The sequence below is a fragment of the Podarcis tiliguerta genome (assembly GCF_965153285.1).
Source record: "Podarcis tiliguerta genome assembly, chromosome: 13".
NCBI classification, from domain to species: Eukaryota; Metazoa; Chordata; class Lepidosauria; order Squamata; family Lacertidae; genus Podarcis; species Podarcis tiliguerta.
In genome coordinates, this window is record NC_139546.1 from 3,528,201 (window position 1) to 3,552,206 (window position 24,006).

Here is a 24,006-nt window from a genome sequence, read left to right on the forward strand (position 1 = left end):
GCAATATTAGACAATTTATTCAAGGGGTTCTTTTCTCTAACAGGCTCTTAGACTTTTCAGTATTGTGATATGTGCCCAAGTCACGTTGCTTCAGATTAACCATTTTGAACATATTCTTCTAACCACTCCTAATAATACACAATGCAAATCACATAGAATACACAGAGATTATAGTATTGTATATGGTATATCCTTACATTTTCCACTTGGCTTACAGAATATAATAGTTCTAAACTCAGCACTGCTTTTGGTCTAGATTCTTCTTTGGCTCTGTAGCAAGTTCTTTGTAAAGTAAGCTTCTTCAACAATTTCCATTATCTGCTAAAATGGACAGTTTGCCAGTTTGAGGGGGGAAAATGAGTGTACTTCAATGCACTGCCCTCTTGAAGCTACATTATCCCGCTGAAGTGCTCTCCAGAAATAGAGTGACTGAAAATTGCTTCCCAATTGCAAGCACTAAGCAAGCTCATTTTCCAGCTTTCTTGCGAATATTGTTTAGGAAGTTATTCCTCTGTTTCCTAATTGTAGGTTTATGCAAAGCTGTGAAGAACCTTACAGCATCTAGGGCAGATTGTGCTTCATTATGTCAACTAATCTCTGCTGATTGGGTGGCAGGTCCTTTGGAATAAAATTGTCATTGTCCAGCGTGGGTATTGACTTGTCTTCAAAGCTACTTTCTAAATCGCTTAGTCCTGTTTGGACAGGAGATGGACTTGTACCAGCAGTGGTGGGTGGTTCTGTCGCTTCATCGTTGCTTAACAATCCCACCGATTCATCTTCTAGAAAATCAACTTTGTTTCTGTGCATTTTGATGGGGCTTAATTTGCTTCTTTGCTCTTGTACTTCTGCATCACTTGCAATATTCGCAAATGCCTGCAGCCGCCTCTTAAGTCCAGATTCTGCTTCTCTGATGTATTGAGCAGCTATTGTTTTTTTGCAGCACCTACTTATGATGCTGTGTGAGAGATGTGGAAAAAATTAGTCAGCTGGTATTATAGGTGAACATACTTCCTACCCACTGCTAAGTAATTCATTTGGGGCTGCTAGGCTGCACTGGAATGAAAGGGGTTTAACTATAAAGGGGGTTGGGGTCAAGCTGTATGATGGGGAGGGAGATTTGTGGCCTTCCAAATGTTACTGGACCACATCCGAAAACACTGACCATTCTGACTGTGGCTACTGGGAGTCCAGTAACATCCAGTAAGACCACAGATTTCCCACCTCTCCCGAAAGATACACTTACCCCGCTGTGGCGAAAGCTCACAAAATGTTCATTCGCAGTTTAATGAATTACATAAAGTGTAATCATGTAAAAACAAATAGACACATCAGCAGCACAGAAAGTTAAGTGCAGTATCCAAATTCCACTATTATAGCACAACCCTTTCATGAATGATGAAGAATTCTCAATCAGCATGATATCGACATTATTCCCCCTGAAACAGATGGGAGTCATGCCAGACACCAGCACATACATCTCTACCAAGGAAAAGGGCAGTTGATTTTCTTCATTTACTTTTTGATAGTTCACCACCCTTTCCCCACCCTTGGCCATCATAGTGAACTAGGGTCATATACACACACCATACATTTCAGGACCATGGCTTCTCCCCCAAAGAATTCTGGAAACTGGTTTACTCCTTACAGATCTGTAACTCCCAGCACCCTTATCAAACTACAGTTCCCAGGTTTCTTCAAGGGAGGCCATGTGCTTTAAATGTGACCCTGGGCATCAGCTGAAAGTTCTACACAAAAGTGTAGGACAAGCCCTATGGCTCATTCCCTTGTTACAAAGCAACACTGGGAGCTGGTGATTTGAAGGACAGAAACCAGAGTGGGGTTGCCTGACTGGAATATGGCAACCCTAGGCAAGGGTCATGGCTGGGGCTGATGGGAGTGGTAATTCAAAAGAACTGGAGGGCACCAGCTTGGAGAAGTCTGCCCCATTCCATTTTCCCAATCCTCTTTGCTTAAACAGAATAGGGCAGGGGAAGAACTAACGCCCATTATCAGTGCTGCTGCTCAGTTCAAGCTTTGCCTGCTTTAAAGTTAAAATCAAAATGTTGGGAGAACTGATAACATCTCTTAAGCACAGGCTGGGGGCCCTCAGACTCGGATAAATGTGGCCTTACAGGTCTCTATCTAGTCTTTTCAACTCTCCCTGGGCCTTCACTGTCTCATTGAGTGCTCTTGCCTGGCTCAAATACATCCTTGAACTCTGGCCAGGCCTCCTGCTGGTTTGGACTGAGGGTGAGGAAGGCTGTGTGAGTATCTGCAGAAAGCAGCCTACTGTACTGTGGCAAGGCAACGTGTCCATTGGTTGGTCTGTTCCCTTTCGCCTCTGGCCCTGCCTGCTGCTGGCAGGCAACCTCCAGAAGATTGCTCAGAAGGGAATGTGGCCCCATGGCTGAAAAGGAACCCCCTTCCCCACTTCTAGCATAAGGATTCAAACTTGCACTTCTCATCTTCAAAGTCAATGCAGCAACTGCTCTGTGGCTTGTGCTGCAGTTTTGTACAACTGTGTGGAATGTAAGGGGATTTTAAAGGAAAAGCAGAAGTTGATTCAAATCTTTTGTAAGAAATTCTAGGCATAAAACTGCTGGCTGCCTTCATACACATGTGGAGCATCACATATATGACACCTATAGAACTTGCTATGGAAGCCACATTTTCCTAAAGTGTCCAGCAGCAACAGGCTTCAGTTCCTGCAATGCAGGAGGGCACAGGGGTTAGAGGTGATAAACAGATGTAAAGTATAAGTTCAATGTAAAAGGGTAGGGTACTTACAGCCACATTGTCACAAGAATAAGACTGGTTCCTGCGGAAGATATTAAAAAAACCATCCACATTGGTAGAATTACTGAAAAACATGAACAAGAACAGAGATCTATTTAGCATGGCGACTATACACAAACACCACACACACACAAGCCCTTGAAAAGGGCTTGCCAGCCCACCTCTGCCCCCTGCTAGTGGGCCTCAACAAGGATGCTCTTCCAACCTTCGTTCCGATCCTCAGAGCCCAAGGTAGGGCAGAGAGGTAGCATCACACCCATTGTCCTCTTTTCTTTATGCCTCAGACTGCTCCTCTTTGGAATACAACAGCAGGTCCCACGGCAGCAGCATCACCCTTCCTCCTCCCTGTTGGGTTGTGCTGCTCTCTCTTACTATACGGGACACAGGATGACCATCAGCCTTGGCAGGGCCTTGCCCCTCTACAATTTAAGTGGATTTGTATTGCAAATTCTCTCGGCACATAACACCACAGCTGTGAAGGCAGGCAGGAAAGTGTGTGTGGTGAGGAGCTAGAGCAGACTTCCCCAACACAGTCCCATCCAGATGTTAGGAACCACAACTCTCCATCATCGCCAGGAAGGTTCAGAGATGATGGGAGCATATGAAGAGCACATGCTGGAAGAAGCTAAGCTAGAGGGAGAGTTGAGCAGGGATTCCTATTGTTCAGTGCCGTCCATCTAGCTATCTAGCCTGCTTTCCCCCCTGAATGGAATCTATAGTTCTTTCTTCCTCCATATGACTAGCAGAAACATTGTGAATTAGGCAGCAGGTATGGGATTCTGCAAATCTGCTTAGTGATAACCAATACATTACATATCCTGCAAATATGCTATAGCAGGGATGTCCAACCAGTAGATTGTGATCTAAAGGTAGATCCCTGGCTGATCCTGGTAGATTGTGGGATCCTTATTGTGTACAAAAAAGATAAAGCACAACAACTCTGTACACTTCCCTCCTAAAAAAAGCTCAACAACTCTGGGCAATCCACCCACCCCACACACGCTCCTCCTTCCTCCACTGATAATGGGTAGATCACTGCCAGTTTTTTTATACTGGGAGTAGATTGCAGTCTCATGGGAGCTGGACATGCCTGTGCTATAGCATAGTCGACAACCATTCAGGATTACGCTATTTAGAATTTCAAAAACAAGAAACAAAATCACACAATAAAGCCACCGAGCAAGCCATGTACAAGAACCTACCCCACCAATCCTCTAACCATGCTCCCCCCCCCAAAGGATGAGTTTTGTGCTGCCCCCCAAAACAAGAAAACTTGGGACTTTTGCTAGATTTGAACATTTCCCCAAACAGCCAGAAGCACAGTCACTGACGCCAAAGAAGAAAGCCTGCTTTGGTGGCATCAATGATTGTGTGTTCGCCTGTTTCTGGACAGAAATCAGAAGCAGCATCCAATGAAAATCAGTGAAGCATTCTTCTAGTAACTAGATGATGCCATAATGATTATGAAGACTCCAGAACTAGCCAGTGCACACCACTTGAAATTTCAGTATGTTTGATAAACTAGCAACCTATGCCAAGAGAAGTGCAGAGTCGAAGTCTCTGTGTGTAGTTTAATATGACCATTAAGACACAGAGAAATGCTTTTTGGTCAATGTGACAACTAAAGCTAAATGAAGTCTTTGGGCGAGAAACTCTTCTTTCATTTCTGCAATGGCCAATAGGGTTGATGGACACGCTGTTATGAAAGCCAATGGCCCCCTTTCAAAAAGTTTTCAGAAAACGTTGGGAAAGGGTATTCATACCCTAGAAGAGGAGGGCCAGCTTGTCTGTCTCAGCACTTTTGACGTCAGTAAGAAGAGCCCTGACATTAAACTTCACCTGCCAAACCATCAAGACAGCAATTTTTTTAGGCAGCTAAGCAAGTTCAGCAGCAGGGCTAGGAAGCAAGGAGGGCAAACCACTCAGCTTCTCCACTCATAGTCCTAACAAATCCCAAGCTCCCAAGTCAACTAACTCAACAAACGGTAAAGAAAAAAGAAATGTAGATTGAAGCCAGTACTGTGGGGGGGGAGGGGGCTGTCCTGCATGATGTCATCTCTACGCCTATTGGTCTAACTGGGTAGAAATTGTTATTGAAATGAACTCCTGGTCCCGAAGGAATGAGGCGCAGGTGACTGGCCTGGGGAAGCAGAGAGACTGTTGGATGAGGGCTTTGGGGGGGGGTAGCTGTGTCTCACTTCCGAGACTGCAGCTCCTCTGCTGCCGTGGAGAAGCAGGGTGTGGGGGAAGGAAGGCATCGCTCTGAGGAAGACAGAAAGGATTCAATGGAAGGAACCCTTTCCGTAGAGATCAAGCAGATAGACTCTCGTGCCAAGGATACCCCTCTGGTGGGAGGATCCTGGTAGTGGGCGATTTGCTCATTGGATAGCTGGGTGTGTGATGGGTATGCAGACCACAGGGTGACTTGCCTGCCCGGCAAGAGGGTTGTGGATGCTGCATAACAGTTAGCCTGGTAGATAATGCTGGGGAGGAGTCAGGGGTCTCTCCTGGCACCAATATGTGGGGGGAATGTAGCTGAGAGATTCTGGAGGCTGCTGGGCCTTCATGGTAGCTTTCTCTGAAGTGCAACCCGTTCCACACACGGAGTCAGCTACACAGGTATGGTTGTGCTGTTTCAATGAGTGAATGAGAGGGTGACGGCCGGAGAAGGGGGCTGGATTTGTTCGGCACTAGGGAATGTGCCTAACTAGGGACACTAGGGATGCGGGTGGCGCTGTGGGTTAAACCATAGAGCCTAGGACTTGCCAATCAGAAGGTCGGCGGTTCAAATCCCTGCGACGGGGTGAGCTCTTGTTGCTCGGTCCCTGCTCCTGCCAACCTGGGAGTTCGAAAGCACGTCAAAGTGCAAGTAGCGGGAAGGTAAACGGCGTTTCCGTGCGCTGCTCTGGTTCGCCAGAAGCAGCTTAGTCATGCTGGCCACATGACCCGGAAGCTGTACACCGGCTCCCTCGGCCAGTAAAGCGAGATGAGGGCCGCAACCCCAGAGTCATCCACAACTGGACCTAATGGTCAGGGGTCCCTTTACCTTTAAATGATATTGAGCGTCAGAACAACTTAGCCACAATAAGAAAATTTTGCCCATGGTATGACCACTTCCCATCCTCCCACTTTGATTCTCTGGCACCCTATCTGTATAACCTAGCAATTCCAAAATATAGATGCCCTTTTACCCTCGCAAGACTGAATGTATTGGCCCCGGCTGTACTTGAGGGACGATTCCAACAGCACTGAATCAGTGGCGCATGTCCTCCTCGCTTGCACTCTTTACAAAGACCTGAGGAATGAGATTATCACCCCTCTTCTATTGTCCATTCCGGGTCGCCCAACCACTGCCCCGTGTCTTCTCTCATGACAGATCAGGAGGAGCAGATGACAGCAAAGGTTGCAAGGTTTTTTAGCTTGAGCAATCAGAATAAGGTCCACAATTTGACTGCTGATTCAGGACCCTAAACCGTGTTTTATATAAACAACTTTTTATTCTGTTCTGTGTACATCACAATGTTCTTTTGTTGCTATGGCCTATGGCTGACGCAAATAAAGTTTCATTCATTCATTACATGAAAAATGTATTTCACACCTAGACAACAACTTGATTTCAACCTGGCAGAGTATACCCTGAGCACAGTGAAAGCAGGGAACTAAAGTCAGCCAAAATCATAGAGTACTGCAGAACTGCCTTCTAAATATAGGTGTTGTATCAGCATTACAAACTGACTGGAGCAAGAACTCCTTTAGCCTCATGTGAAAACACCCCACCAGATATGGAAAACCAAAAGATCAGTTCATGCCTGTGAAGATAAGCTACTTACTATGACAGCTTCTTCCTGTCTTTGCTCCCTCTCCATCACTGCTTTGTGTTTTGGGACAATTTTCACATGCTGCTTGACCATACTTTTCATTGTAGGATCCAGCAGGACACAGAGTGCAGGTGGTACCATATTCTGCACTGAATCTACCTGGCGGGCAGGTGACTATCCAAAAATAAAAGACATGGGGGCAACACACACAAAATTACTATGGCTCTCATTAACTTAAATGTATGAGCAATTATTAGCCTGCTTTTGACTTCCATTCATGGCAGGCCGAATGTCCAGCTTCGGACATTACACTGATGTGACTAGACATGCCGCCTGGTGCTCCATGTCACAGTAATTTCAGAAATGGGTCCTTTGCATCTCCCTCTACATAGGGAAATGTACAACCTCATTGGGGAATTTAGCCACATGTATCTGCCCACAGAGACAATCCTGCAAAGACCAAGTGCACTAATACCTCTGCGAACGTCTAGTGCACATTCCAGTGAATGTCCATAGCAAACTCAGAAGTACCGGAACAGGTTACTTCTGGGTTTGCTGCTCGTGCATGCGCAGAAGCACAAAATCATGCTTCGCACATGCTCATAAGCGCAAACCATTCCACACATGTGCACAGACGCAGTGCTTTGTCCTGCATCCTTTTCAGCTAGTGGCCAGGGCTCCGGAATGGATCCCGGTTGCAAAACAAGGCACGACTGTAGGCAAGTTACATAAACAAAATCAGCACTCAGTTGTTATAAGCAAGCAAAACACTGAGGGCATAGGTCCCAATTTTGCCCATGAAGCAGTTTTCCCAAAACCATGCCAGGTGTGAGGCAAGACTGAGTTCCCCACAGGGAACTTGGTCACACAGCTGATCCCTGCAGAAAGCAGCCTTAAATTCACTGCCCATCAACAGGCAGTGACATCCAGCCTGCTTCTCAGAGGCCCTGCATGGTGCCTTGAAGTCCTGGTGGCCATTACCTGATGTGACTGTTAGGTTAGTGATTGATGGGAGGGCATTAATGTTCATTCCCCCCCCCCCCTTATTGCAATAATGTGTTTTTGCCATAATGATCTCCGTACCCTGAGGAATTTGTTTCCAATTTTAAAAATTAAAAGAAGAAAAATAGGTGAGGGGGAAAGTCAGCAAGAAACTACATTTCATGAAAATTAGTCAGCAGTATTTTTTTTAACATACAGACTCTGGAAACTCACCACAACACCCTGGGCACTCTGTGTTATTGCTGGGGGCATTTATGATCTTCCCAAATCCCGGCTTGCAGTGGTCTACTTTAACTGCATTCAGTGTACCATGAAGGTAACTTGAATAATCACTGTGAGAGGAGTTCGCGTTTTCGACTTCAAAGAACTCACTAATCTTGGTATATGCCTAGGAGTGTGACAGTTAACAAGAGCTGCACATTAACAGAGACCAAACTGTGACCTAGCTAGAATCACGGTGGGTTGTGGATAAAACACAACGCAGGCCAGAAGTGCCCATCTTGTGGCCAAGACTGAGGGGGCCCGGCGTGTGATGTCACATCCATGCACCATGCACATGATAGCATATTGTCAGGCAGAGTGCGCGTAAGCCTGTCCTGCCCTCCATTCCGCCCTCTTCCAGGTCCAAAAGGACCTGCGCATAGGCAGTCATGCTTCAACTGGATGTGTGCAAAATGGCTGCCACCTGTACTGCCGGCCTATGATCAGCAGATGAAAGACCCACAATAACACAATTCATTTACACCTCACAAAACATGAGTTCTTTACATGGTTTGGGGTTAGCACTGGAGGACTCTTGTGGCTTTAACGGCTATGTGGCAGGCAGATATTAAACAGTATGGAATGACGGTTATGGGGAAAGCTTCACCTGTTAATATTCTGTCTGTTGGACATCTTATTATTTGTATGTGACCCCTGATTTATTTTTGTAAGCTCCACCGCCACCTGCAAAAGAGGGTGCAAGTTTGCATGTGAGATAATATTACACAAATATTATGCAAATTTGTGCCTTCTTTGGCGACTGCAGCAGAGCTCAATCTACATACAGTATACCAGGTCCCCAAAATATTGTTGGCACCCCTGATTTTGCACACTTATAAGTTATTATTTTTGCCATAAGTTCTGCAAAATATCACGGCCATTATTGCACTGTGAACCTTTGGTATAATTTTACTTCACCTCCTTCATGTTGCTGGTGGAATTTTCACATTGAGAACTTCTACAGAGGTCTGCTGTGGTCAGTGCTAAAGGGAAAACTGCAAATTAAGAGAAAGTTAGCAGCAATTTTTCTACTTTAATAAAACTTTTGTGTGATGTAAGTGTTCTTCCAATAGTATCCCCATATGATAAAACCCATGTCTTACAACACGGTGACTTCACCACATGTAAGAATCTGTCTACAATGCCAATATTTTATATAGCAGCAACCTTCTTGCACGCTAAAATTTTAAAACTATCATTGCATAATATGACCCCAGTTCTTTAGGTTCATTGTATATAGATCTTGTATCTATCTATTCCAAAATTTTACAACTCATCCTATACCACTTTGTCTCAGGGCAGGATACATAACTCATTTAAAACAATACATGGCATAACATAATGCTCCTTAAACAATAAACACCCAGCAGCAATCTTAAACCAACAAGCAAATTACAGCCCTGTGTCAGACTGTATTCCCTCACACAAACCTGCTTGAATTTTGAGGTATCTGAGGGAAAGCCCACCTCTCGGTCCCACCACACTCACAGACACACTTGCTGGGGATGCAGGACGGGGCCTTCTTGGTGGTGGTTGCTCCTGACAACTCTGAAACTCCCTCCCTAGAGAAGCTAGACTGGCTCCCTCCTTGTTGCTAGGCCAACGGGCTTCTGGGAGCTGACTGATTTTAACAAAAGGACTGGTGCCGTGCTGCTTTGAAAGTAATGATTTGTGTGGTTTTAATAGATTTAAATGTGTTTTTAATACAGTGGTACCTCAGGTTAAGAACTTAATTCGTTCTGGAGGTCCGTTCTTAACCTGAAACTGTTCTTAACCTGAAGCGCCACTTTAGCTAATGGGGCCTCCTGCTGCTGCTGCGCCGCCGGAGCACGATTTCTGTTCTCATCCTGAAGCAAAGTTCTTAACCTGAAGCACCATTTCTGGGTTAGCGGAGTCTGTAACCTGAAGCGTATGTAACCTGAAGTGTCTGTAACCGAGGTACCACTGTATTCTAAATTTTTAATTGTTTTTCATGACTCCCCCCTCCCCTGTTTTAGCTGTTCTTATATATATCTGTAAGCTGCCCTGAGTCCTTATCAGGGAAAAAGGAGGAGTGTATACTTTCATTTATAACCCACCTTCCTCCAAGGAGCGCAAGGTGATGCTTGATGTTCTCCTCATCCCCATTTTATCCTCACAACAAACCTGGTTAGGCAGGTTAGGCTGAGAGACCATGACCCAAGGTCATCCATGTGATTTTTGCGGCTGAAGTGGGAATTTGAACCCCACCAAAGTCCTAGTCCAACACTCTAACCACAACACCATTTATAGAAGAAGGAGGGGGGGAGGAGGAAGAGGAGGCGGCGGCAGCTGGGCTCCCAAATGGATGACCTCCTGGTGCCCCAACCAATGGGTTGATGGCCAGCTGTCTCACAAAGGGAGACTGTGCCATAGCTGGCCCTGTCCTGCATTGTCACATAATGTATGGCTCTTTGGGCTTTCCTTTTATTCTATTTCTATTATTTCTGTTTCTATTATCATTATTAAATACTGCATTTCATCTGAGGATCGCAAGGTGATTAACCATATAAAAACACAAAAATACTTATCATAGTAACAAGCAAAAACAATACCTCCACCCCAGTTTAAAAGGCCATATATTGTTTAATCAGCCAAAGGCCTGTGAGAAGAGGAATATTTTCACCTGGCGCCTAAAGACACTGTTTGTAATGGTGGCGCCAAGCGAGCCTCCCTGGGGAGAGCATTCCACGTGTGGGGAGCCACCACAGAAAAGGCCCGTTCTCATGTTGCCACCCTCCAGGCCTCTTTTCTTGCACACAGTGGTCAAAAATAAAATAATGCAGAAGTAGTAAGATTTCACCTTACCTACAAACTGAAAGGTCAGCTTGTGTGTTATCTTCTCCAGTGTGTCTGTAGAAGCATGACACTGTGTACTCCACTGCTTGATCTCACACCCCAGGTTGTGGACTAAGCTCTCCAGTTTCTTTAAGAAATGCTTTTCAAATGAAGCAACCGCATTGGTTTCACAGGTTTGAACCGTGAATTCAGAGGACAGGCGGAGACTCTTCTCTGGCATATGATACACTAAGAAAAGGAAAATATTCTCTCTTAACATGCTACAGGAATTACCCAACACTACTACTAATGCAGTCCTAAGCATAATATTTTATTTGTTTCTTTTTAGACATACCTACAGCCTGCCCTTACCAAACGGACACAAAATATTGCAATTAAAACAGGTGCAATGCACATAAAAATCATAAAATAAAACCAAAAATTAAGCAAAATGGAAACAACAGCACTGAACTACAATACAGGAGAGAAGCCAAAGATATAAAGAGGTTGTGTCCTGAACAATCATTGTGAAGTATATTATGACTGTGCAAGACGAATCCCGGGCATTCTTGTATATGTTACCTGTGTCTAGTTTCTGACAATTTGGTTGCAATGTTTATTTTCTGGGATATTAATGACCCTCATGACCTAATGCCTACGGACATTTTTTCCCCTATAATGGCATGAAAAAGAGCCCTATGCTCCTACCTCCATTCAGATCCAGTCCTAGAAACCTCTGTCCAGCCCAAAATGAACACTGGTTCCTTTCTATAAACTTTGCCTAAAATTGCCATTGACTGCATGGGCTCCATTTCAATCATTAATGCATTCCTGGTTGGAGCATTTATGGGTATAAGAAGCAAGTCATCTTCTGCCAATTGAAGACGCTTCATGCATCTGATGAAATGAGACCTCGAGTCCACAAAAACTTTAGCCGTAAAACACAGCTATTAGTTCTTATGGTGCCACAAGGTTCTCTTGTTCTTGTTGCCCCAGACAGAAACATTGTGCTTATAGTGTAAGTTCAGTTTCTTCCATAGATTCAAATTATCTCATAGTGGATTATGCCTTTCCATTGCCTTAGGGGCACAATTATGCAACAACTGTCATGTATTTTACTCATATTGATCCAGCGCTGAACTCCAGTGCATAGTTAGCAGAGCAAAAACTCAAACACGTTGCACGATTCCTCCCCAAAATAAGACCAGCAGAGCCTTACTGCTACTGAAGGCAAATGAGCATAATGGTCACAAATCCAAAAGATTCAGGATTGGCACTGTCCATAAGAAATCCAGCTGCCGCAGACTCAACTTAAACTTACAATAACTTATAATAAGGCTAAATCTTAACACTAAGCATACTATGTACAGAACACCACACCAGAAGGAAAGGAGATAGAGAGAGTGAAATCCAGACTCCTTCTGGCCTTATTTTTATAGTCAGCATGACCTCGGCAGAAGAGGCTATAATGTGGCTGAATGTTCCTTTTTTCTGTTTCATTCCTTGCTTGCTTCTAATTGTTTCCAAATGTATTTTTGTGTTGCATTGTCTATTTATGAAAATATTTTTTTTTAAAAAAATAAATTTTTATAGTTAAAATAATTCAACATTAATACACATACAAACATACATTTCATACAACATGCCTACATACATACAACATACCTACAACATACCTACACTCAGTCCCACAGATAATTCCCATCACCATCCACCACCCCTCACCCTTTGTGTTAGACTTCCAATCTACTCAATTGCAATTTCTTTCCACTTCTATTACTTTCTTTCACACACCTTTAATCTAATTTCATACTTCTTTTTCTATTACACATTGTTATCCATCTTATTTAGTTTTCCAATATTTGAAACGAAACTTGTTTATTCTAATAGGAGTTCCAGACAGGGACTGGAAGGTGTTTAAAAGATACTTGCAAAACTATATCGAAAAATCAGAACTCCTATTTATGAAAATATTTTTCAGATGTCCTTCATCCTTACGAATATCCTTGTTGTTGTAAGGGTAATCTCCATTCACTGAAAAGAATGAACAGTGACTGGACAAGCCAATATTCCTTTGTTCTTCACTTACGCACTTGGTGGTGCAGCCACCACATAAAGACAGCATCTGTATGCCGTGTAGTACTAAAGAGAAGAGGCACGTGTCCAACAGGTGTCTAAACAAGAAACGCTGGTTCTGAAGACAGCAGAAGATACCAGCAGCTGAAAATATGCTAGGGAGAGGTGTGTCACATGCAGCCAGAATGCCCTTGAATCTTCCCCCATCCCCATTCTGTTTACCATCCATCCTCAAGGCTCTGCCCCTACTGAGAATGCACCATAGTTCTTTGCAGCGCTTAGACTTTGTATAAACGAAGGCATACAAATAATACAATTATTTTAATTTTTAAAATATATTTCTTGGTCTTTATGGGGGAAAGTGCTGATGTTAGAAACATCTCTTGATATTATTGTAAGTGAAGGCACGTAAGAATCTTGCTGGTATGACCTAAATGAATGAAAAACAGCCAGAGATCTGTGAAAGCCTTCTTGCTTGCTGCTTCCCTATCAGTACAGGTATTCCAGCCACGGCTATTACTCCACCAGGTTTCAGTCACTTCTAGAAAACGGAGGACAGGGACCCCCCCCCCCCCCGTTGTGTGCCAATGATTCTAGTTCCTCCCAAATTTATTAGTCAAAATTAATTTGCTGAAATTACACACAGCTGCAGAGTAGGAGTTGCTAAATGTTAAGGCTGTTGTGCTTTTCAGAACCGTTAGTATATTAAATAATTCTTCTCCCTCTACTCAGTTTTAATTTAGAACTTCTGTTCTACTCTTAGGAAATGACACCTCAGTATAAGTTTTCCCCCAACCTTACCCATAAAGGCATCCCTGATGGGTGACTGGTCAGCTGTAGCTTACAAACATACATACATACATACATACATACATACATTTATTACACACACACACACACACACACACTGCCCATCTGGCTGAGTTTCCCCAGCCACTCTGGGCAGCTCCCAATCGAGTGTTAAAAACAATACAGCATTAAATATTAAAAACTTCCCTAAACTGGGCTTCCTTCAGGCGTCTTTTAAAAATAGGATAGCTGCTTATTTCCTTGACATCTGATGGGAGGCTGTTCCACAGGGCAGGTGGCACTACCGAGAAGGCCCTCTGTCTGGTTCCCTATAACCTCACTTCTCGCAGTGAGGGAACCGCCAGAAGGCCCTCGGTGCTGGACCTCAGTGTCCGGGCAGAACGATGGGGGTGGAGACGCTCCTTCAGGTATACTGGACCGAGGCCGTTTAGGGCTTTAAAGGTCAGCACCAACACTTTGAATTGTGCTCGGAAACGTACTGGGAGCCAATGCAGATCTCTCAGGACTGGTGTTATATGGTCTTGGTGGCCACTCCCAGTCACCAGTCTAGCTGCCGCATTCTGGATTAATTGTAGTTTCCAGGTCACCTTCAAAGGTAGCCCCATGTAGAGTGCATTGCAGTAGCCCAAGCGGGAGATAACCAGAGCATGCACCACTCTGGCGAGACAGTCTGCGGGCAGGGAGGGTCTCATCCTGCGTACCAGATGGAGCTGGTAGACAGCTGCCCTGGACAAAGAATTGACCTGCGCCTCCATGGACAGCTGTGAGTCCAAAATGACTCCCAGGCTGCGCACCTGGTCCTTCAGGGGCACAGTTACCCCATTCAGGACCAGGGAGTCCTCCGCATCTGCCTGCCTCCTGTCCCCCCAAAACAGTACTTCTGTCTTGTCAGGATTCAACCTCAATCTTTTAGCCACCATCCATCCTCCAACCGCCTCCAGGCACTCACACAGGACATTCACGGCCTTTTTTCTAACGAAGAAAAGTCCTTTACTTTTCAAGGAAGTCTGCTTGGCTGCTGAACAGCCACAAATCCTGGGGCTTTAGGGTGAAGGACGGGTTATAAATTAAATTATTTCTAATAACAACAACAAGAAGAATTTGTCCATCTCCTGTTCCCAATATGTCACTAGTTCTCAATTATTTCTAAAACTATATGTAGACAGAGGCTCCAAGATGTAGCTGATCTGCCCTTGGAGATGTTGTATCTTGTTTTCTAAGCACGACAGTGCAAATGTACTCATTTGCGATTGTTTTGGTATGTGGTTTTGCACCATCATTGCACTCAGCTAATAAGAGACAATGCAGTCACAGAGTAAGACAATGCATTTCCACCAGGTGGCACCCTAGCTTAATTTTATTGTCCTTCTTCATTGTTTGCCCACCCCTTGCCCTGCCCCAGGTACCCGAATTGCATGCGCCTACACTAAAGAAACTTCCAAAATGCCTGGGCAGAGTCCAAATATTTCCTGACTATTTCTCAAGCTGATGGTGCTAGCTGACACTTAACCAAGAAATTAGTAAGGCCCAATACATTTTTGTCGTTTTCAAGATACTCTTTTCAAATCACTCTTTTCAAATCACTCTTTTCAAATCACTCTTTTCAATAGTATTTAAGGGTTCTAGATTTCCATGCTTTTCTGAGTATTTTACAAATTAATACCATGGATGCAAAACAACAAAATTAAAATTACTAAAACCTTACTTACCATAAACCATGAAATGGATTTCGGTAGTCATTTGTTCAGCTTTGTATATATAATTCACTTTGCAAGTGTAACCTCCAGAGTCACTGCCTTTAATATTATAAATCTGCAAGCTGCCATCATCCGTTAAAAGAAACCTCTGTGATTCTACAAATAACAACACATCACCCAAAATATCAGCAATGGGATGCTCAACGCCAATGTCAATTAACTAATCATAAATCATAATGATGGACTTCTGTCAAGGCAAGATGGTGGGCGCCACGGCTGCCTAGAGCGCTTGAGGTCTGCCAGCACCAACTGTGCTGCCTGGCTGGTCCCTGAGCCACCAAAACCGCCACCGCCATGACTGGGGGGGATCCAGGGCACTTGGCGCAACAGCCAGGGAAGCCACTCAGAGCCCCCAGCCTCCCTAGTGGGAGCAGCTGACCAACAGCCCAATGGAGCTCCAGGGTCTGAAGGCCTTCAGAGCCAGGCAGAAAACAAAACAAAGAGCAAAAGGAGCCCCCCCCCCGGGGGCAGAGGAAGGGGTGTGTGGTGGGGGTGGGCCATCCTGGGTGTCACCTCTGAGGAGGGTGGCAAAATGCTGGGCGGCACTCGCTGTGGGGCCTGCAGCACACCTGAGCCACGCGTCTCTCCTGGGAGTGACATGGTGGTTTGGGCACCCGCAGGCTCTGTGCTGCCCCAAATGGTCCGCCATGAGGGTGGCTGGCCCTGCCCCTAGGCACAGGGCATGCGTGCCGCCCCAGGCGCCCAATCGGCTTGCTTCGCCACTGCCCCCCCCCCAAGCTGAGCACCATCTAAGTGGAAATGTAAATGAACTGGAAATGTAACTGAACCGGAACTGAATCTTTCTTTAGAATGTAGGCAGCCATCCTATAAACAATCCCATAAACACATAAAAGTCCTATTAAAACCAGCTAAGGCAGCAATGTTCTACCCACCTATCTGGGGGCAAGTCACATGACAATCACCCTTTCTTATATGGCCAGGCCATATAAAAATAAATGCAAGCTTCTTCCTGCTACTCACTCTCATCACGGATGTTTTGCTCTCGGAAGAGACAAAAGACAAAGAATGGACAAAGCCATAACTGCATTTCCTGGCGGAACTGAATTTCCTGAACTCTATCCTAAACTGCTGTTTCTGGAAGGACTCCTGAATATTCACCCGGGGCGGGCCCAGGGGAGAACGAAGGCGTCATGACACCCGGGGAGGGGCATCGCTATGTAGGGCGCATGTGCAGCGTCTCTACGTACAATGCATGCACCGTACGTAGCACTGCTGCACATGTGCTGTAGATAGCGGTTTCCTGGCGGCGCCGCTCCAGCGCCATATAGGCGGTGCCGGGCTCCCTCCATCGCCACTACAGCAGCAAACAGAGGACCCTCTACATGTGTCTGTAGCGGCGACCGAGGGATCCCACCGCACTCCAGCAGCGCCGGCGGCAAACCGCTATGTAAAGCACATGTGCGGTGTCATTGCATACAGCGCATGTGATGCCACACATGTGCTGTACAAAGCGGTTTGCCGCCGGTGCTGCTTGCGGCTGCAGCCACGGACGGAGAACCCTCCACATGCAGCTGTGGTGGTGCAGTGGCTGTTCACATTGCTGCAAGCCCCTGCGGGGTGCCTTCTTGTCACCCCCCCCCCAGACATGGCACCTGGGGCGCACTGCTCCCTCCCCCCCTGTTGCGATGCCACTGGGTGGGCAGGACCATGAGGCAAACCGAGGCAGACGCCTGAGGTGGCGTAATCCAAGGGGGACGCTCTGTGGGCGCACCCTCTGCCACCAGAGAAGGGAAGCCATGCAACACCGCCTAATGAGGCTATGGCGGGGACTGCAAGGGGCGGCAGGTGCACAGGGTGGCACTCTCCTCTTCTGCCTCAAGTGGCAAAACAGGACGGGCTGCCCCAAGAGGGAATGGAAGGGCAAAGGGTCCCAAAGCCCTGCCTAGGCTTTCTCTTCGAAGGAAGGAATTGCATGAGGGGAGCAGTGGCGTAGCGTGGGTTGTCAGCACCTGGGGCAAGGCAAGTAATTTGCGCCCCCCCCGCTGCACTGTCCCTCCCCCAGATAGTCCCTCGCTCTCTCTCCGCACCGCACCGCACGCCTGGCACCCTCCCCTCCACAGTGGGCAGCGACCCAACGGCTCGGATCAGATTCGCACAGCCAGCACTGCAGTGAGAGAGAGTGAGTGAGCCAGGTAGGGGCAGAGAGCTGCGAGTGCGAGCGCCCCCCCCCCGATGTTGGGCCTGGTGCGGCCGGTCCCCCCTGCACCCCCCATGCTACGCCACTGGAGGGGAGACCCCTCAAGGAACACGCAGTGGCTGCTCATGGGATGCAATTCTGTGCACAGACTTTCAGCTGTGGTGCCAGTGCAGGAACACAGCTCACCAGTGTTTCCTCAGTGACGTGCTCTTAGGACTGTCTGTGCTTATCAGAGCGGCAGAGAAATACATATATCAGAATTAAATATATTTTTTAAAAAAATATGCAGCATAATCCTAAGCACGTTTACTCAGAAATGAGCCTCAGAATTGAACTGGGCTTACTCTTTAGAAACTGTGCTAAGGACTGTAGTCTTAACTTATGTACAATTAAACTATACTGTAGTTACCTCTAGTAATTTGTCCTCGGGGACCAGACCATATGTATTTGGGATCAATGATTCCTTCAATTAACAGCTTTTCAGTCAAACAATTTAGAATTAAACTGTTTGAATAAATAAGAATGTACGCTGGAACTGAAGTAGGAAAAAAAAATCGAGTTAGAATGAGATATAGTAATACATAAAACTTAATATTAAAAATACATTGCATTCCACACAGCCTTGATGTGTAATACCTACTTAGCCTACTGCAATAAAAGTGCTTGACTCTTCCCTAAGAAGTCAATGAGAACACTGAATTTAAAAATAGTGAATGATTGGTGAACAGACACATTACATGTTACATGCAAATATATATATGGCAGCATTCACTTGGAAGAGGGCAACTGTAAACAGAGAAACAGAAATAGAGGCACAACATTTTCCTTATCTTCCATTTTGCAGCAGTGGATGCCCTCCACCAATGTACCTGCCCATAAATTTACAGGCCTGCGTCTGTAGCCCAACGGAGGAAAATATGCTCAGAGTGGGAAAGATGTAGAGCAAGAAACAGTGAGTTGGGAAAGCGTTAAGCCCCCTCTCCCACTTCTGCAATCTCAATCACCCCCTCCTGAATCATTTTCTAGGTTCTAAAAGGTCTGATTTACTACTTTTTGGCATCAATGTGTAGTTAATGGTCTTTTTGCTGACCTTCTCAAATTGTAGCCCTCGAGCCTTTTACAAATAGGCTTTTTAAACTGTTGTGTTAAAACCACAACAATCATATGATGTGACAACAACTGGGCCTGCAGTTTGAAAGCCAGTAAGTAAAAGTCACAATTAGCATGGATACATCAAAGCCAGCTAGATGACCTGCTTCTCCAGCATTCATCCTGCCTTGTCCAGTCTTTGTTCCAATTTATTGGGTAGAACAAGCATTGGTCCTGCATTCATCCTAATTTGTTTGTGAGACGTTCACACGTCTTCCTGTTAATCCCTCACCTTCCAATGCATTTCCCCCATCTCTTGCCAGATTGCAAATGGTCCATTTTTTTAAGAAGTGGATTTATTGTGCAGGTGCAACAGAGGGATTTAATGCTCTTTAACTGGGCAAATCTGAAGTTCTACTATGCCATTGAATTCCTCCTGCAAAATATTGGCAGTGCAGTCCTACACAGAAAATTAAGTACAGTCATTTCAGTTACCTTAGATCCTGACGTGCTTATTGTTAGACTGCAGATAAACAATAATTGTAAACCACTTAACACCCAAAAATCTAGAAGTAGCGCATAAGAAAAGGCAATGCAATGCCAAAAACCAAAATAAAAACAGTGTAAGATGCAGTTCAAACTTAACAGTGACCTATAAGATATAATCAAATGATCATGCAGGAGTACCTTAAAACAAATAACTTTTTTTTTGCATCCAACTCCAAACTCTCTATCTCCTTCCTGCTCTATCTGTTTGTATTGAGTCACTTCCTGGTAACTGTGCCACTAAGTTTCACTGCCTGACTGCTGTCCTAATCCTTTTACTTGGTTCCACATACACTGATACAAACAGCTACTCTAGAACACCCAAAAAGTTCCTAACTTGGGGTTTTTAAACAGTGATCTTTACAGTTGCAGCTCTTGAGTGGGAAGTAACTAGAGACATGCAATAGAACAAAACTGCAGAAGGGACAAAGTGCTTAATCCACTGTCTGAAATCCAGTGGCGTAGTGTGGGGGGTGCCGGGGGGGGGGGGCCGGCCGCAACATTTGGGGGTTAGGGTTAGGGGGCGCAAATCCACGGTTTAGGGGGCGCAAATCCACGGGTTAGGGGGCGCAAATTACTTGCCTTGCCCCGGGTGCTGACAACCCACACTACGCCACTGCTGAAATCAACAGGTGTAAGCAGTGATTTCAGTTACCAGTTCTTTCTTCTGCTCCAGTTATCTGGTTATCTGAAGCTGGGAGGTCTTCTGGGGCAGATGAAGTGTTATCATACTCAGTCTCTGACTCTGCTGGTGTATCTCTGGTTTCCCTCTTCAAGTGCACCGTCCTTCTTCTTAACAGACACATTTTATTCACAAAACATGGATTTCCAGCTAGAGCAACATCGACAAAAAAAAGAAAGAAAGAAAGAAAGAAAGAAAAAAGTTTGAAAAACAAAAAAGCCCATCAAAACAAAACTTAGACAATATTAAACAATTTATATTAAATTAATTAGTGATTTGCATCTATTTAATTTTATGCTTATCTGGTTACATGGAGTTTGCAAGTGTGCAGTTTGCAACAACTATAAATGCCTATTCCCAATCGACCAGCATAACACCGTTGCCATTCTCTTTAAGGCTGTTGAATCACTTTTGCTCCCCAGCCAAGCCCTTCCTTATTTAATGCCGTTTTCACAATCCTTCCTGCACCAACCATAAGCATGGTTAGCTCTTCACCAGTATTTGGATCCAGCTTCAAACCATGGCTTCAAATCCTAGTTGCAGTGAGGCAACCTGGTCAGGCAGCAGGATCCACAGGGGAAGCAGATCCTGATGTAGATCTTTATTCAGGGCTGGTCTACAGCGAGGTGAGGATCCCCAACGGATGGCAAGAGGTTCAACCCTCTCACTCTTCCTCTGGTCTTCTGTCACTTACAGGCAGCCCCTGAGAAAAGGAGGGGAAGCAACAACAACAGAAACACGAAAGCAAGCTTCAGCAGGCGAAGCCGACGCCGTGGAAGGCTTCTTCTTGCCACCATGGCCTTCGTCCCCTCCTTTTCACTCATGGGAGGCAACCCTCCACCCAAACAAGCAGCTCAGGCGAGGTGAAGCAAGCAAAACACTGAGATGAGAGACTCAGACATGCAGGATGTTCGTGGTCCTCAGAGTCACCTGTGTGGGCCAGAACATTCCAGGCAGGGCACAGCGACAGTTGAGAAATGGCAGTTGGGCACTGTGGGAGTGAGACCGCAGGTCTTCCTTTCTTCATGCCCTCCAAACTGCATTACAAACAGGTATTGGTTAGGGTAACAGGATGACCCTTAAAAAGTAGAGACATCACCTTGCCAACAAAGGTCCGTATAGTAAAAGCCATGGTTTCCCCAGTAGTGATGTATGGAAGTGAGAGCTGGACCATAAAGAAGGCTGATCGCTGAAGAATTGATGCTTTTGAATTATGGTCCTGGAGCAGACTCCTGAGAGTCCCATGGACTGCAAGAAGATCAAACGTATCCATTCTGAAGGAAATCAGCCCTGAGTGCTCACTGGAAGGACAGATCGTGAAGCTGAGGCTCCAATACTTTGGCCACCTCATGAGAAGAGAAGACTCCCTGGAAAAGACCCTGATGTTGGGAAAGATGGAGGGCACAAGGAGAAGGGGACGACAGAGGACGTGGGACAGAGATGGTGGGACAGTGTTCTCAAAGCTACCAGCATGAGTTTGACCAAACTGCAGGAGGCAGTGGAAGACAGGAGTGCCTGGTGTGCTCTGGTCCAGGGGGTCATGAAGAGTCGGACACGACTGAACAACAACAGGATGAAGTTTCCAAGGGCTGTCTGTCTCCACCTATCAGGTGCAAAGGATAGAGAGCCATGTTTTCACCACGTCTACTGGTGTGGGTCCTGCCTCGAGAGCAGGGATCTTGGGGAATCTCTGGCCCTCAGGCCTGATACAAGCTCCAATTTGGCCCACGAGGCATGACTTAGTTGAGCCTTTTCTAACAAATTCAGCTCTATGGACTTCATGCATTAAACTAGCACTGATATGCATGGTTAGGTTTGCTGCAAAAACTCCCACAGTTTTGAGGTTGGTTTTGGGCGTTTTCATTTCTTTCTCTCCTCTTCAGGAAATACTTCATCATGGGATTCAAGTTATGGCACTTCCTCCCCTGAAAGTAAGTAAGTAAGAGTGTGCTCCGAATTCTTTCCTTTGAAGTTGATTGACATGATTGGCGCCAGCTGATTGAAAGGTGGACAGCCACTTCCAGTTGTCAAAATGATTGGGATAGCTCAGCCTCTGTCTTGGCAGTTGACATTTTTTAAGTATAGCCTAGCCTCCAAAACTATCTCCTTCTCAACTCTTAAACTAGGAAAAACGTGTGTTTTTTAATAGTGGATTTTCTCCAGAAAAGTAAGGGGGCTGTGGGTGGGCAGGCACTTTTGATGCTAATAATGCAATTTGCCCACTGCAAAAACCATGCATTCGCGAGGAGTAGTGACTCTACAATTAATAACCACCTAGAAGCAAGTCTGCTCCATCTTCTGCATGACTGCCTTCAGGTGCTTGAAGGCTGCTATCATGTCTTTCCTTAATCTTCTCCTGGTGGTACATACCCAGTTCTTCTAACTGTCCCCCAGAACTTGTTTCCAGACGTACTCCAAGGTGCATCAGGCCTTGTGTCAGAATCCAGGCTGGTACATGGGTATGCCAGGGTTAACCAAGACTGAATGTTGGTGGCTGGATGCTTAGTCTATTACTTTCACTTTTAAAATGTGTTACCTTTTTCTACAATGTTTAGCCTGGAGAAGAGGAGGTTAAGGGGTGATATGATAGCCATGTTCCAATATATAAAAGGATGTCACATAGAGGACTACAAGAAAGAAGATTCCACCTCAACATTAGGAAGAACTTCCTGACAGTAAGAGCTGTTTGACAGTGGAATTTGCTGCCAAGGAGTGTGGTGGAGTCTCCTTCTTTGGAGGTCTTTAAGCAGAGGCTTGACAACCATATGTCAGGAGTGCTCTGATGGTGTTTCCTGCTTGGCAGGGGGTTGGACTCGATGGCCCTTGTGGTCTCTTCCAACTCTATGATTCTGTGATTCTGTGATACAATAAAACGGTGCTTATTTCGAAGTAAATGCATTTAGCATCAGGGCAATTGTTTTATTTAGCGTCAGTTTCATTCCCATAGTCACGAGGGCTGCAATGATTTAAGTGAATTTAAAATGCGAAGCTGCACATGCTCAGAATATTTTCTTCTTTAAATCTGTCATGTCACACTGCCTTTTGTCTGCTTTTGCAGGAATCTGGAAACTGCTGTAAAGCATGGATGGGGGGAAGATAAACAACTATTGTGTCCTTTGCAACTGAAGCACCACACACCACTACCCAAAATTGGCCGGGGGGGGGGGGCATAAAAGGATTAAGTCTAAAATTACATAGCGGCCCCACAATCTGTGCATCTTGCTACAATCTTCAACAGCTGCTTTTCAAAGTAGGTAGCATGTTTTCAAATACTTTTCACACTCCCCACCCACCCAAAATTAGTGTAGCCTAACTTTTCTGTTACTTGACTAAACTGGTATGCAAAATCATATCCAGTAGTGTTTTCCTGCGTTGCTGAGTATTCTAGAAGATAAATAATCCCTCCCTGACCACAGAGAAGCATCTCCTTGAGAAAGGCACAAATGGCCTTATTCCTTATAAGGCGTCACCCTGCAGCTTGAGCCCTGTGAATGGGCAATTGCTCTCTGATTGCTCGCAGCCTCTTGCTTCACGCAGCGGCTCAGAGCAGCGCCAGGAAGCTGCAGGCGGCGGGCAGAAAAACCGAAAGCAGCCGGAGCAGCCTGAGAGAAGCAGATTCTGCAGCTCAGCATCCAGGACGGGACCATGGGCAAGTCAGGTGGGTGAACGAGTCCGGACGAAGCTCGCAGCTTTCCTTGCCTATGAACGCGCAGCCCCCCCCCCAAACCTCACCCCTTGCTTCGATGTGCATAGATCTTAATGGCTCTTTAGCTTCATCCAGTAGCCCGGAAGGGTTTTCTTTGTGCAGAAGAAACCCGGAACTCGCTGCATAGGATGGGCGACTTTTATGCATTGGGTTTGCCGTGACATGGATTTCGGTCTAATATGCTTGCTAGAAACTGTTAGGCAGCTGTTGCTTGCAGGAGTGGCCAGGGGGAGAGTCCGTTAGCTTTCAAGCCGCGCTTTGCGTTTCCTCGGAGGATGTGATTAAGAGGGGGCAGGAAGCAAGCCGCCAGCAGCGCAAACCTATTTGGCAAGAACTCAAAATAGCTCCCAATATATGTTGGCCCTTTGCCTGCACAGCTGCACTGCCTAAGGTGAGAGGGAGCAACTTTCCTTTCCTGCTGCATATGCAATAGGATTTTGGCATCCCAACCAGCTGTGGCGCTTCTGTGTTCCAGGGTTCCCATTTGGAACCGATACACTCAAGTTTCC

The 24,006-nt window shown here is 45.7% G+C and overlaps 2 protein-coding genes across 14 annotated transcripts in view; one reads left to right on the plus strand and one right to left on the minus strand.

Annotated features, from left to right (window-relative positions):
- The window catches only part of LOC310661511 (zona pellucida-binding protein 2-like), a 25,876-nt gene continuing 1,870 nt past the window's right edge, over positions 1-24,006 (minus strand). The window contains exons 1-11 of one of the 13 annotated variants that reach the window (XR_014503981.1): positions 20,486-21,208; positions 19,765-19,941; positions 17,884-18,009; positions 15,269-15,412; positions 10,704-10,922; positions 8,796-8,872; positions 8,485-8,561; positions 7,830-8,004; positions 6,627-6,788; positions 2,788-2,860; positions 1-955 (exon numbers count right to left, since the gene is read on the minus strand). Coding sequence is in view for 8 of the 13 variants with exons in the window: in XM_083407772.1 (XP_083263898.1) it covers positions 562-955; positions 2,788-2,860; positions 6,627-6,788; positions 7,830-8,004; positions 8,796-8,872; positions 10,704-10,922; positions 15,269-15,412; positions 17,884-18,009; positions 19,765-19,941; positions 20,486-20,615 (1,677 nt within the window). In the remaining 5 variants the exon portion in view is untranslated. Of the gene's footprint in view, positions 956-2,787; positions 2,861-6,626; positions 6,789-7,829; positions 8,005-8,484; positions 8,562-8,795; positions 8,873-10,703; positions 10,923-15,268; positions 15,413-17,883; positions 18,010-19,764; positions 19,942-20,263; positions 21,209-23,523; positions 23,886-24,006 lie in introns of those variants that run through there. The other 12 variants (XR_014503980.1, XR_014503982.1, XM_083407771.1 and 9 more) reach the window with 12 other exon arrangements.
- GLIPR2 (GLI pathogenesis related 2) overlaps positions 23,069-24,006 on the plus strand; it is a 22,182-nt gene continuing 21,244 nt past the window's right edge. The window contains exon 1 of the mRNA XM_083408057.1: positions 23,069-23,449. Coding sequence (XP_083264183.1) covers positions 23,437-23,449 — 13 coding nt within the window. The 5' untranslated portion in view covers positions 23,069-23,436. The remainder of the gene's footprint in view (positions 23,450-24,006) is intronic.